The sequence below is a fragment of the Ascaphus truei genome, chromosome 2 (assembly GCF_040206685.1).
Source record: "Ascaphus truei isolate aAscTru1 chromosome 2, aAscTru1.hap1, whole genome shotgun sequence".
In the NCBI taxonomy this organism is placed as follows: domain Eukaryota; kingdom Metazoa; phylum Chordata; class Amphibia; order Anura; family Ascaphidae; genus Ascaphus; species Ascaphus truei.
In genome coordinates, this window is record NC_134484.1 from 161,816,276 (window position 1) to 161,830,080 (window position 13,805).

At 42.7% G+C, this 13,805-nt stretch overlaps 1 protein-coding gene across 5 annotated transcripts in view; it reads left to right on the forward strand.

Moving 5' to 3' along the window:
- The window catches only part of ZNF407 (zinc finger protein 407), a 452,537-nt gene that overhangs the window by 300,826 nt on the left and 137,906 nt on the right, over positions 1-13,805 (forward strand). For all 5 annotated transcript variants that reach the window (XM_075585490.1, XM_075585485.1, XM_075585487.1 and 2 more), the window contains one exon: positions 2,100-2,220. In XM_075585490.1, the coding sequence (XP_075441605.1) occupies positions 2,100-2,220 (121 nt within the window). The remainder of the gene's footprint in view (positions 1-2,099; positions 2,221-13,805) is intronic.

Genomic DNA, 13,805 nt, shown 5'->3' on the forward strand with positions numbered 1-13,805 from the left:
CCCCTCAATATCGGACTAGTACCCTCTCTATCCACCTTTAAGACCCACCTTAAAACACACATGCTTATGGAAGCATATGATTAGCTCCATGGCTGATATTTTCCACCTCATACATAAACCTTGGCCCCTTGCACATGCACTTACCAGAACGCCCTCCTACTGTCTCTGTACTTTCATCCTACCAATTACCTACCAATTAGATTGTAAGCTCTTCGGAGCAGGGACTCCTTTTCCTAAATGTTACTTTTATGTCTGAAGCACTTCTCCCCATTATGTGTTATTTGTATTATTTGTTATTTATATGATTATCATGTGTATTACTGCTGTGAAGCGCTATGTACATTAATGGTGCTATATAAAGACATACATGGGGACCAAAACATTGGTCTCCTGTGTGTTATGGGTCAATAAACACCTGTTATTTTTGCATACATTTTGTCTGGTGCTGATAATTAGTCCATTCTGGTCTTTTCTTTAATTGTATATGTTTTTTCTATCTAGCACAGACACCCTCTGTAGGATACTTAACACTTAGTGTGCAGCCATTTCCTAAATGCATATTATATTTATATTTATTAATGTGTTGATCCATTTATTAAATGTCAGCATTTTAATCTATATCTCTGAGCTCCAACAAAAAAAAGCTGAATTATGTATATTACTGACTGTAAAAGGGCTAAAAAGCCCTACTTGGGATAGACTCTGCAAGGTTCTTCCTCTATAACTGCAAACACATTCAGCTTCTGGCTCAGTCAAATACATAGAGCGCTCCCAGACCATAGACTGTTAATGAACACCTCCGTTTTGGTTGCCATACCAACCATGCAGCTATATAAGGGACCACTGGCACACGGTTCAGGTCACCTGTGGAAACGCGTCGCGATGCCGCAAAACGATTGTCATCACGTCAGCGTGTGATACACCATGGCCAGTTAGACACTTAACTTGCTTCTCCTGTTGGTACCACAGCCAACGGAGATCTTGCATTTACTAATACGGAATATACAGGAACTTTACTGATTAGACTAGCGCTGTAGGGTCCTCTCTTCCCTCTCCCATGATTTGATCAGGGTCTAGACCAGGGACAAAACAGTTCTCAATACAGGTACTCCTACATACCGCTATTGTGCGATTTTGTCTACATAGGAATACATTGAGTTAGTGTTAATTCTGTTGCTTATTATAGCTAATCTCACAGTGTACACCTCGGTTTTGACTCCTACAGCTAGTCCTATTCCACCTGGTAATTCCTTCATATTAGCCTCCTCTCCACGCACCCAGGTTTGCTATTTACTTAACCCTATCAGCACGGATGTGCCTTAACGAGGACATCAGTATCTGAGTAACTGCTCCATGTAAAAATCACACTTTTAACCTGTGTATATTTATTGTGTGTATATATGTTCAGTACCATTATTCACTGTCTTTTTGATTCTGACATTTATTTTATATTCATACTAAATAAAAGTAAAATGTTTAACTACTACTACTATTCATTTAACCAACTGAAAAAAAATGAGTGCATGACACAGTGCTTTCCTCTCTTGCAATTTCTACACATTCATTCCTGTTTTGCACCATATGACTATTTCTGACGGCACATACCTATTTACTTCTGAAAGCTGAGCAAGGAGTGTTTCTCTGCTAGCGTTTACTACTTTCACACACAAGTTTAAAATAGGGGCATTTCCTCTTGCCCGTTTGTTTTCGCTTGAATCCTTTGAAAGCCCCAAGGTGTAGTGGCTACGCCCAGTGCTCGTGTTCTAGGGGAGATCGCGTCCTGCTTTCCCATACAGCACACCGTCTGCACTGCAGCCAAATTAAACCGCATGACTATTCTTCCGTTTTTAGGGATTAAAAAAAATCATTATGAAGGGCATAACGAGTGGACACAAATTTAAAGAAAAATGCAATAAATATTATCCAATACCACACGATTGATTAGATTTTTTTAATAATATGTATGATTTTGAATTAAATGCTGCTTTAAAACCTTTAAAAAATGAAATATTTTTCACCTTTCACTTGTATGTGCTCTCGCAGTCCCATTTTCTACCAAATCACGTTCCTAATCTTTTTCTTAATTCATCCTTCTGCAGGAGAGAAACCATTCAAATGTGATGAATGTAACTTCGCCTCCACAACGCAATCCCATCTTACTCGACACAAACGTGTCCATACTGGAGAGAAACCCTACAGGTGTCCTTGGTGTAACTACAGGTAAATATTTATTTGAAAGGTGGAGAGAGGATCATATACAGTATATATCAGTCATCCCTAACCAACGTTTCGGTCAGGGTAGTGCTGCACTGAGGAAGGTCCTGCAAGGACCGAAACGTTGGTCTTGTTTGTGCTGTACCATCTGAATACAGGTTTTTTTTGTTGCCCTTTACCCTTGAGTGCTGTCCTTTGTCTTCTCTTGTTAGGGATGACTGCTTTCTCTTGTCTATTTCTACAGGACATGCACCACAAAATTTATTATTGATGGGAGTGCCAGCTGCCCCTCTGTTCTATTATATATATATATACAGGTAAACCCTGTTATAACGCGGTCCTCGGGGTCCACCCCAAGACCACCGTGTTAGTAACGGGGTCGCGCAAAAACAAAATGGCCGCCACATCATCACCCTCCCCCCCCCCGCAGCACCCATTACCCCGCGGGGCAGGAGATGGGAGCGGGGATGTCCCTCCGGTCCCCGCTTCCCCCTGTCACCACGGGGCAGGAGATGGGAGCGGGGATGTACCTCCTGTCCCCGCTTCTCCCTGTCACCGCGTGACAGCCCGCGGGGCAGGAGATGGGAGCGGGGATGTCCCTCTGGTCCCCGCCTCCCCCTGTCACCGCGTGACAGCCCGCGGGGCAGGAGATGGGTAGCGGGGATGTTCCTCAGGTCCCCATCAGTGGTCAGGTGTGTGTGCAGTGTGTGCAGTGTGTGCAGTGTGTGCAGTGTGTGCAGTGTGTGCAGTGTGTGCAGTGTGTGCAGTGTGTGCAGTGTGTGCAGTGTGTGCAGTGTATAAAAAAAAATTATATACATTTAAAAAAAAAAAATTTTTAAACGGGAGCCACGTGAAAACCGCGTTATAATTGATTTCGCGGTATAACGGGGCGCATTATAACGGGGTTTACCTGTATTAGGGCAAAAATTCTATTTACAGCACTGGGTACACAGTCATTGCTGTTAATGATATATATCATTATACAGCAATGACTGTGTATCCAGTGCTGTAAATAGATTTTTTGCCCTAAATGATGAGTTCCTGCCCTAAAGAGCTTACAATCTAATATCGGTGCACAAGGCATAGGGAGATGGTGATTTGCCCAAGGTCACAAGGAGAGCGGACACTGGGATTTAAACTGTATTCCTCCGCTTTAAAGGCCGTGATATTACCATTGAGATACTTCTTCGGCCCAAGAGAGATATGAAGTTAGATTTCTAATCAGACCTCATTCATATTCTAGAGTTACAGTATATAGAACTGAACACTAGAGAGTCCACTGAGCAAAAACACTGTGAAAAGAAAAAAAATATGATGGATATTTATTCATTGATGTTGACCAGAAAAATTATCCTCTTCTATTTTCTATCATTTGTATGCATCCACCACAAGCAATAATCATTGAATGCCTCATTAGCCACACTAACTGAATCGCTTGCTTGCCTTTTGGTACATCCCAAGAGGAATCATTCCTATGATTTTAAGATCTAAAGCAGAGTTCTTTTTTTTGAAGCCCCCCACAGATATATATATACATACAGTATTTGGAAAACTATGTCCATGCCGAAAGTGTTGAATTCCTCGCAATAAAACCTCATTGTTTAAAAAATAAATACAAAATAATTGGATATTCATATGGCCACAGATATTTGCTAACAAGAAATGTATGTACACTTTGGTCCAAAATCATGAATTATGTATATTTTTTGGGAGGGGGTTTCTGTTTATTATAGATATAGCCAAATTAACATTTCACTTGCCTTTCGGTCTCCATTAAATGTACTCTTTCCTGCTTGAAAAAATATTTGTACTTCCTGTGCAGATTTGGCACAGAGACTTATGTACAGTACAGTGTATGCGGGAACAGTTATGAGAAGAGAAGACTCTAGGCTGGTGCAGGTGGTCAGGCTCCGGAATTGCATTGCATTAAATAACTTCTGTCAGGATTCCTTTTTGACTTGGCATGGAGCACTAACGTCTCCACCTAGTGGGAGCAGGTTTGAGTTCCTCATTTATTCTTGTCATTTGTTTTCACAAGCAGTCAGGAAGAAGCAGAGGATCTTACACCCGACCAAGAACATTATCACTCTGCTTCAGAGGAACGCTAGTTCATGGCACGTGCTTGGTTGGGCAGAGCTTGGTGACAGGCTCTTGTCTGAGCGCAGGCTGTGATTTTGCACCCTGTGCTAAAAAGTGAGAATTACACCTTTTATTTCTTACTTAGGTGGAGGACAAGTATAAGCTTCTCTTATATTTAGAGATCTTCCCATTTGTTATGATCTCTCTTTCACTTTGTTCTGTGTGTAGAGTTCTAGCGGCCTTCTTTGCGTAGGATGTGATCTTCAACAAAAGAGCTCTTCCTGGATGGAGTTGTATAGGAGCTTTTCAGATCTCACAATTCTTTTCTTCTCCACTGTTCAGAATGATATTTTTGATGTTTGTGCTTTATGTAGTTTTAGATGACCATGATTGATCCGTGTTCATACCATTACTGCATTCTATTTTATGAGAAATTCTGAAAACATTTCCCTGATAAAGTATGTCTAAGTAATCTTTCTATTGGGTTTCCAAGCTTCTGATTTTACACATCCATACGTATGTGAGTGTGAATACTGCACATTGTTTAAGCACTTCTATAACCTATCCTGTGTGTAGTACAGGCATACCCCGCTTTAAGGACACTCACTTTAAGTACACACACGAGTAAGGACATATCGCCCAATAGGCAAATAGCAGCTCACGCATGCGCCTTTCAGCACATCCTGAACAGCAATACCGGCTCCCTACCTGTACCGAAGCTGTACAAGCGGGGAGACTATAGAGCCTGTTACAAATGCATTATTTACATCAGTTACACTCGTATATGACGATTGGCATACAGTACATGCATCGATAAGTGGGGAAAAGGCAGTGCTTCACTTTAAGTACATTTTCGCTTTACATACATGCTCCGGTCCCATTGCGTACGTTAATGCGGGGTATGCCTGTATATTTAGAGCTGTGCCTTCTCTGCTTATGTAGATTTTCTACAGGCCTAGTCAATGTGAAATATATATATTGGTAATTGACTTTTACAAAGTTTAGCTGCATCTATCGGTGTGGTCTGCTAATACTATATTAGATTTAGAACTACAAAATGTTGGTAGTGTTACTGTAAACTTCCTTAAATATGCTAATGCTACTACTACTTGACAACCATATTCCTACATGCTCAGAAATCTTTAATTCAAATAAATTGAGCAAATTGTATATACAATAATTTCTCACCCCTCCCACACACAAAGAAAGCTTGTATGGACCAGCATTTATTTCAATGTGATACCTTTCCCTAAACGAACGAACACGAGGAAGCTACTAGCAAGCAAAAAGCATCCAAGTTTAATGTTAAAGGTACTGGGGAAAGGTCCAGTTCAAAATCCAATGCTTCTTTTTTTGAGATCTTGAGCTAATGATTTTGCCTGGGCGTCATAAACAACTAAAGAAGGAGCTCTTGTTGAACGGGTGTAATGCTGGTAAATTCTACGTACAACAGTGGGGCACATATCAACAAAAGTGGTGCCAAGCTTTAGTAGGCCTCTACTTCCATTTCTAATGCATGCTAAAACGTGGCAACCTTTTGTGAATCAGGGCCTGTGCTCATAGTATAATAACACATATAAGCTTTGATTTGAAGCTTGTCAAAGGATAGCTGAAATAAAACATCACAAGTGTATTGGTCGATTACCTGTTGCCCCTGTTATCTAATCTGCACTAGAAACCAACAGCACACAATGGCTTCTTTTCAGTATGGGAGCATAGGGCTAACAATGCACCAAGTTTCATTCAAGTAGATGGAAGCTGATGCATTAAGTGTTGGTTAACTCACCTCTCACTATACTGACTTGTGACTGGAAGACCTTTCTGTAACAAATTGCCGAGGGGTTAACTACTTTAACTGGCAAGCAATAACGGTCATTACATATGGCTTTAACATTTTAGTTTTTATGATTGAGATGCTAAAACCTACTGAATTTTCTCTAGCGTATACAGTATTACCTTTTCACCTTTTTCCTGTTAGAGAGAACTAAAAGGGTTATATGTAAAAGAAATGCCTGCACTCTCCCTGCTGTCCCAAATGTTATATTGTAACAAACTCCAAGCTAATTCCCGCTAATGACATAAAAAGTGTAGATTTCAAATTGCATTTCAGTGTTGATGCAACAAATTTTATATTTTTCTAACTGATCTGTATCTAATTATTATTAGAGACGTCTTCAAAATGGATTTGCAGAATTTCTTCACTTTTTTTCCATTCCTTTTTGCGTTTCTGCAAAAATATATAAATGTAATATAAATCTAATAGTCTTGTATGCTGCATTTTTGCCAGCTTTTTGCTAAATTTTGGGAGAAATTAAGTGAAACAGGAAGCACGCCAACATTTTATGAAAACGGCGGTATATAAAGGGTGCTCTTGCAATAAGAAAATGTTTACATTGGATTTACGACATAAACTCAAAATACAAGAACATCTTAGATCTATAAAACAATAAGACAACACAGATTCCTGTGCCAACACATTTTATTGATCATCATAATACTAATGTTTAAAGACTTTTCTTCTTCTGTGGCCTAAAAATGGTTAAAATCACCTTCGAAGTGACAAATGCTTTTGTGTACAGAAACTGACGCGCTTATTAGATGCAACACAAAAGCCCTAAAGGCATACCCCGCATTAATGTACGCAATGGGTACAGAGCATGTATGTAAAGCGAAAATGGACTTAAAGTTAAGCACTACATTTTTTCCACTTATCGATGCTTCGGTGCAGGTAGGGAGACAGTATTGCTGTGCAGGACGTGCTGACAGGCGGTATATAGGGCAGAATAAGTGTCCGTACTCGTGAAGCGAGCGTACAGACACGGGTATGGTGCTATTGAAAATATGACCTTACTCGCGAGTGTACTTAAAGTGAGTGTCCTTAAACCGGGGTATGCCTGTATTAAATGAAGAAATTGACTATGTACCCTTTTTACTATCATATATTTTGTAATAATTGAGTGTGTATTATAATATATATGTAATCCTCAGACCCCCCCCCCCCCGCGATGGTATGGGGGACAACAGGGACAGGTTTCTGGGGTACATGCCTTCATCTCTTAGTGGTACAGCGCCTCCATCTCTGGCAAGCCCTAGCAGGGTAGGCTGAAATCCTTCCAGAGAACCCCACTCAGGGGCGAGAGATTTCAGTCTCAGTCAAGTCTTTGTTAAAAGCAGCAGCAGCTTCCTTTATTCACACAACAGCAGCAAACAGCACACAGCAACAGTCCCAGCCACACGCTGGTATCAGGTACAGGGTCTTCTTTCCCCAGACTGCACACCCTCAGGATGGTCTGTGGGTGTTCAAGGTCTCCCTGCCACCACCCCAAGCAGCGGTGCTCAGGGTGGGGCTAGCTCTTCCCTCACCCCCTATGCAGGGTGAGAGGCATTTGTCCACCTATTGCTAACTAGGCCCTACTCCTCAGGCACTTAGCTAGCTCACTCACTGTATTACTTCTCTGGTCTGAACCCAGGACAGAACTGCTTGTCACTGACAGGTTCAGGCAAGACTAACTTTAGACAGCCCTGCCCCTCATGATGTCAGCAGACCCCTCCCCTGTGTCTCTTGCCTTCCACACAGGGTCAGGTGACCTACCTTCACCACTCAAGGCAGGGCTTGATGTGGGGGAAACCCATGATAACTACTGGCAGCCTGCCCTTAGCAGGGCTTATACCAGTAGGAGGATAGACCTATGGCCCTATTTTCTTACCAGGGCTACACATATATATATGATTATGATTCCCATGATGTGCTTAAAAGCTGTGTTAACAGCAAGCATTAGCTTATAAGAGTTCCATGTATTTTAGATCATTTGTGAGCACATTCACATGTCTTAGACGGGTCTGCAACCCTGCCTTTCACCATTATCACATAGCATACAGTGCTTCCACTGCAGCAAGGGATTCTGGGAAATGACATGCAAATGAGCACACCGTGTCACCTTTTGCCTGAAATCCATTTTTACATGGAACTCTTATAAGCTAATGCTTGCTGTTAACACAGTTTTTAAGCACATCATGGGAATCAGATGCAAAGTCAGAGAAACCATTCACAGACATATTTCAACCTTAATGAGGTTGATTGTACTGGCTCTGCAATTTTCAATGCACTAGGATTTACCATACACATAACTTAAAGTGTGCATGTGAGTGTAAATATATATGTATATGTGGGTTTTTAAAAAATATTATTTTTCTTTCTGGTTTGTAACTGTTACATGTGCCTATAATATATATTATCTCTAACTGTGCATGCAATGTCTTGTATACAATGTATATAATGTATACCCTGTTCACTTATGTAACTATATTTGTAACCATGTATTATTTGTCATCTTAACTCTGTGCCCAGGACATACTTGAAAACGAGAGGTAACTCTCAATGTATTACTTCCTGGTAAAACATTTGATAAATAAATACATTCAGTGTGTATTCTATATCAAGGCATATATACCGACCCTGTTGTGTTTATTATATCTACCTTGAGTAAGTCTAGTGCTGTAATTGTTTAGGGAGGAGAATTGGACGTGATTATTGAAAGGCACTGAAAAATGTATTTAAAAAAGTGATTGGAAAGGTGGTTTTCATTTACACAGCAAGCAACAAATTGTTTAATAACATTAATTGTTTAGTAGATTGAAATGGAAGAAGCTTGAATATTTGAGAATTCTTGAGTGTTTGTAATTTAGCTGTACATTGTGTGCAATTGAACATACTGGCTGTTAGAAAATAAGTTATAATGGCACTGTTATTCTGAAGGTACTCAATTAGGTGTCTAGTAAGGTGGCAGTGGAGGTCAGAAGAATGTTTCAAACAATTTTACATTCTTTTAGAACAAATTAATTGTGTCTTAATCAAAGTGTGCATTTGGCCCACCTGCTTCATATGCTTAATTATGTTGCTTGTACTACAAGAGTTCAATGATCAGAAGACCGTTCTATCTAGGTGAAAGAGACAGCGGCAAAATCTAAGTGAGTAAGAAGCAAACTGAAATAATAACGACAAATATGTCAACATACAGATGGAGCAACCGTTATTCGAACAAATCTTGAAATGGAATTTTGAGATATTCCCGTGATCCTCACGAGTTGTGCCGGGCAGACTAATGGCCCATTGGATTAACACAGCAGGGGTCCCTGCTATGCGAGTCCTAGCGGGGTCTGCCTTTCTGTAATAGACGCGCAGTAAGAGATAGGCTGAATCAGTCACTCTAACTGCGCACCTCTCACAGGCGATCACGGGAGTTTTATTAAAATTCTAACATTACAATAATGTACAGTAGCAGGGGGTCTCCGGAGCTGAACCGCATTGATTTCAGGTCCAGGGACCCCTACTTCCCGGGATACAGGCCCTGTTATGTGGTGCCAGTATCCCCATGCTAAAATCCTGTGGGTCACGTGACCGTGGGATCTAAACAAAGCAGAGGGAAACCGGCACCCCATAACGGTATTTTAATAAAACCCCCGCGATCGCCTGTGAGAGGCGCGCAGTTAGAGTGACTGATTCAGCCTCTTACTGTGCGTCTATTACAGAATGGCAGACCGCGGTAGGACTCACATAGCAGGGACCCTTGCTGTGTAAATCCGATGGGCCATTATGTCTGCAACTGACCATGTCGGGTCCACCACGCGGGTAATGCGGGATGTACCCAGGTAAATAACGTTAGAATAACGGCCGCTGCATCTGTATGATTACTAACCATGTAGTGTGCCATGTTCAGGTCTGAACTAGACTTCAAGATCTGTCCAGCAGATACATGTGCTTAAAAAAAATATATTGTCTACGCAAGTGTGATTTGCCCCTTGAGTGCCCCATCGCGTAGCAATCCCGTCAGGTCTGGCACTCCTGGGGTCTCATGACATAGTAGCTAAATCATGGTCTTTCACATGATCACAATGTTCCAAAGGCGCTTCGGCACTGCAACTCCTCTGGCACTTAAAGGGTTAAAGATTAGGAAATGAATATGTGGCTGAGTGGAGAGAGAGGTATGAGGGTACTAAGTGAAGAAGATGTTTGAATAGTTAAGCAGTTTGTGTACTCGGATACTTCCAAAAGTCTGACTGTTACACATCAAGTGGTAGCTGTTAATATTGAGATAATTTCACCTGTAAGCATTAATTATATTTCCTCTTCTATGTTTCTAATACTACCACTGATAATTTTTGTATCTGGGAAATTACTTTTCTTCTTGTACTGAGACTTTTGTTAAGAATTGTTACTGATTAAAAAAAAAACATAATTTATATTTCTTTGGGTTGAATAAAATATAGACTGTAGTTCACTTAATTAGTAAGGATTAACTTACATATATCATGTATTTACTTTTGTCTTTAATGTGGGGGAAAGTATATATTTGGTTAACAAAAGATAGGTCTTGTTGTTCTTTTGTTTAAGCCATGCTTCAGGTTTGTGTGTGCATGTTGGCATATAAAACCTTATTCAATTTGCATATAAATATTTATGACATTTCATCCACTCAGAATATGTCGATAAAGTATGTGGGCTTACTTTACAACTGCCTGTAGCCTTTTTCCTTACACTTGACTGCAATCATAAATATCCTGCACATTAAAAATCATGATCATCCACCAAATCATTTATTACTGTTCAGAGAAGACCTAAGTGATACGATCACATTCTGATTGGATAAATCCAATGCTCTAGAGAAGCTGGCCTTTCCGTCTGTGAGGTGCTACAAAGCATGCAGAATGTATCCCAACTAAACACGAGGATTAGTCACTGACTGTTCCAAGGGCTTTTGTTTTTGGGACACAGGTAATAGTTTGTTTGGGTAATAGGATGCTAAAAATGATCCACAATACAGCAGGCAGACCCCCCAGAACATCTCAAGTGTGGGCATATACCACCACTAAAAGGAAAACGAATGTCGTGAAGTAAACCCAAAAGGGTTTCAATCTCTCTATACTGTAGCTTGACTAGCAATGGTGACGGCTCAGGAAGCTGAGAGCACAGAATTTGTATATTCTGCTACTTGTTGGTACCCCGAGATATTAATTGTGCTTTAGTACTTCTAATTAAACAACACAGATGTGCAAAGTTGTCACAGTTAAATTCAAATTGGTGTAAAGGTGAAAAGTTTCACATCATGAAACCATTTAAAGGTGCACTTCCCCCTATGCGTTTATTTTGTAAACATTTCGTCACCTGGTCTCAAATGTTAAAAATTGTGTTTTGAAATTGAAATCAACTTGGCTTCTAAACCCCAACTACTTTGTAACATCCCTTGATTTCAAAGAGCCTTATCTGAGAAGCTCAGGTTGTCTCTTTGAAGCCAGCATAGAAAACCACTGCTTCCTGATTTTACATATGGATAGCAAAAACGACCTATAGCGCACAGGTGAGAAGAAAACAAAACACAGTGTAATCTGTAAACACTAAATATACATTCCTGCTATAAAGAATGCACTTACAAGATTTCTGATCAATTTGGGCAAAAGTAGATGATCTCAGGTTGATGTACTGTATTGATACCACGCTTCCAATCTTCTTATATACTGGTGAACTATGCTATGCTCCCAGATAATATATGATCAGAAGGGATAAGGAAAGGAAAAAGAGAGAGAGAGACAGCGCTCTCAAGTACAAAACAATTTATTATACTAAAAACAGCAAGGATATGTCTGTGACGAGGAAGCCCCACTTTGGTTCTCTACTGCAAGAGATATCACCACCTCCTGAACGGACGTCCTTGCCCCCTTTCCTCGTGGTGTCACAGTCCACAGATAGTCTGTATACCGCTGGAAGGCACTCGGCTGTAAGAGGAGGCGACCGCGTCTCTCTCCGCCGGTGTCTCCGCATACACTGAGTCTTCCGGTCACATGATTGTGATTGGGTGGCCATGCAGATGTAGCTAGGTCCCCCTTATCATAGCTGATCCCCCTCTTTCCTCAGCGCACAGCCGCCGCGCGCAAGGGAATGAGGGGGCAGGTGCGCGAGCAGCGCGCTACCTTAGAGGACTGGCCGGTTGCCGGGGACGCGATCGGGCGTTGTTAAGGCCGCGGTCGCGTTGCTGCGGTCCCGGCGGCTTGGGAAGCAGGGCGCCGCCATTGAGAAGTGCGTTGCGCATGTGCAGGAGCCCAATAGCGCGGGAGGCCCCCAGATAGCTCGCGCATGCGCAGTGCGGGACTGTCAGCCCCCAGGGTGCCCAGGGGTAGAGCCACATGACACCAGGGAGCCAATAGGGCTAGAGGATGACTCTGCAAGAGGAGATAGATACATTTCGCGGGCTTGGAGCACGCAGGTCAGTCAGAGCCAGGAGCAGCCAAGTGAAGGAGGTAGGGTACAGGAGTCAGTGACTCCCTGTACTAGGCCAGCAACCCCCAAGGCCCGAGATAGCCCTGACTCACCCAGTAGAGTGAGTGTTGCCAGGGACAGCCCTCAGGTTAGGGACCCTGTCACTTACCTTAGTGGGAGCTGGGGAGCTGTGGGGGAAGGAAGGGTGTCGCGAGCGAGTGAAGCTTCCGCACCGCGTAAGGTCCCCTATATCCCAGGTAGGCCCCAACTCACTCTCAGGCTAGTGGGTAATTGACCAGGGATGGCCCTAGGTTAGGGACGCTGCCCGAAGGGTCGTGAGGTGCCTTATTGTCCGGTCACAGCGGTCAGTGCTGTGAGGGCGGACAAACGGGCTTAGTGTTAAGTTGCAGTGCGTTGCTGCAGGCGCTGCTAGTTAGCAGTTAGAGTCAGGACTGGGAAGAGTTAGGGGAGCGGAGCAGGCTATTAACCCCTTAGGTCCCAGAGCGGTCCTCACTCCCCAGTTTGTGGTGCTACAGGGACAGGCCCTAGGTTAGGGATCCTGTCACAGTAGCGCTAGAGTTAGATAGGGACACAGCGGAGGCTGCGTTTCCCTTGAAGAGGTTCGGGCTCAGTCGGGGCCCACAGAGACTATCTCCAGGGTGGGATCGCCCCTGGGGTCCGCGTGCAAGGAACCAGCTTGGGATCAGACGGAGTCACCAAGCGACAGATCATTTGTGAAGCCGTTGCTGATCCGAGCACTGGAGTGCTCGGGCAGGTACTTTAAAGCCACAAGTGCACCAACTGGCCATTAGCTTTAATAGTGACTGCGCAGTCACCCATATTCTCTCTCTCTCTGCAAGAGTGTGGGACATTGGGTGTGGATCCTATGGACACGTGGTGGGATCATCCTGTGTTGGGGAAGCGTCCTGCGTGACGCCGTAGTCAGTGTCGCCTCTAGAGAGGGACACCTGTTATTTTATGTTGACAGTTGCATGTGTGGTATGCTGTTTCCTAAGTAAACGTTATTGGTTATCATACTTAAGGTGTGCGAGTTATTGTATGTGTCCTGCGAGGAACAATTCCTGCTCTGCTAGGAACCATCGCAGGTGGAGGCGCTGCACCGAGTACAAGGTTACTCCTAAAATAATTGCCCCAGGATCCCCGTGGTGAAAGCTCAGCCCTCCTGTGAGCCAGCAGGTAACGCACCACACCTGGTAACACTGTATGTTCTCCGCACCCACACAGTATCTGCGATTGGGTG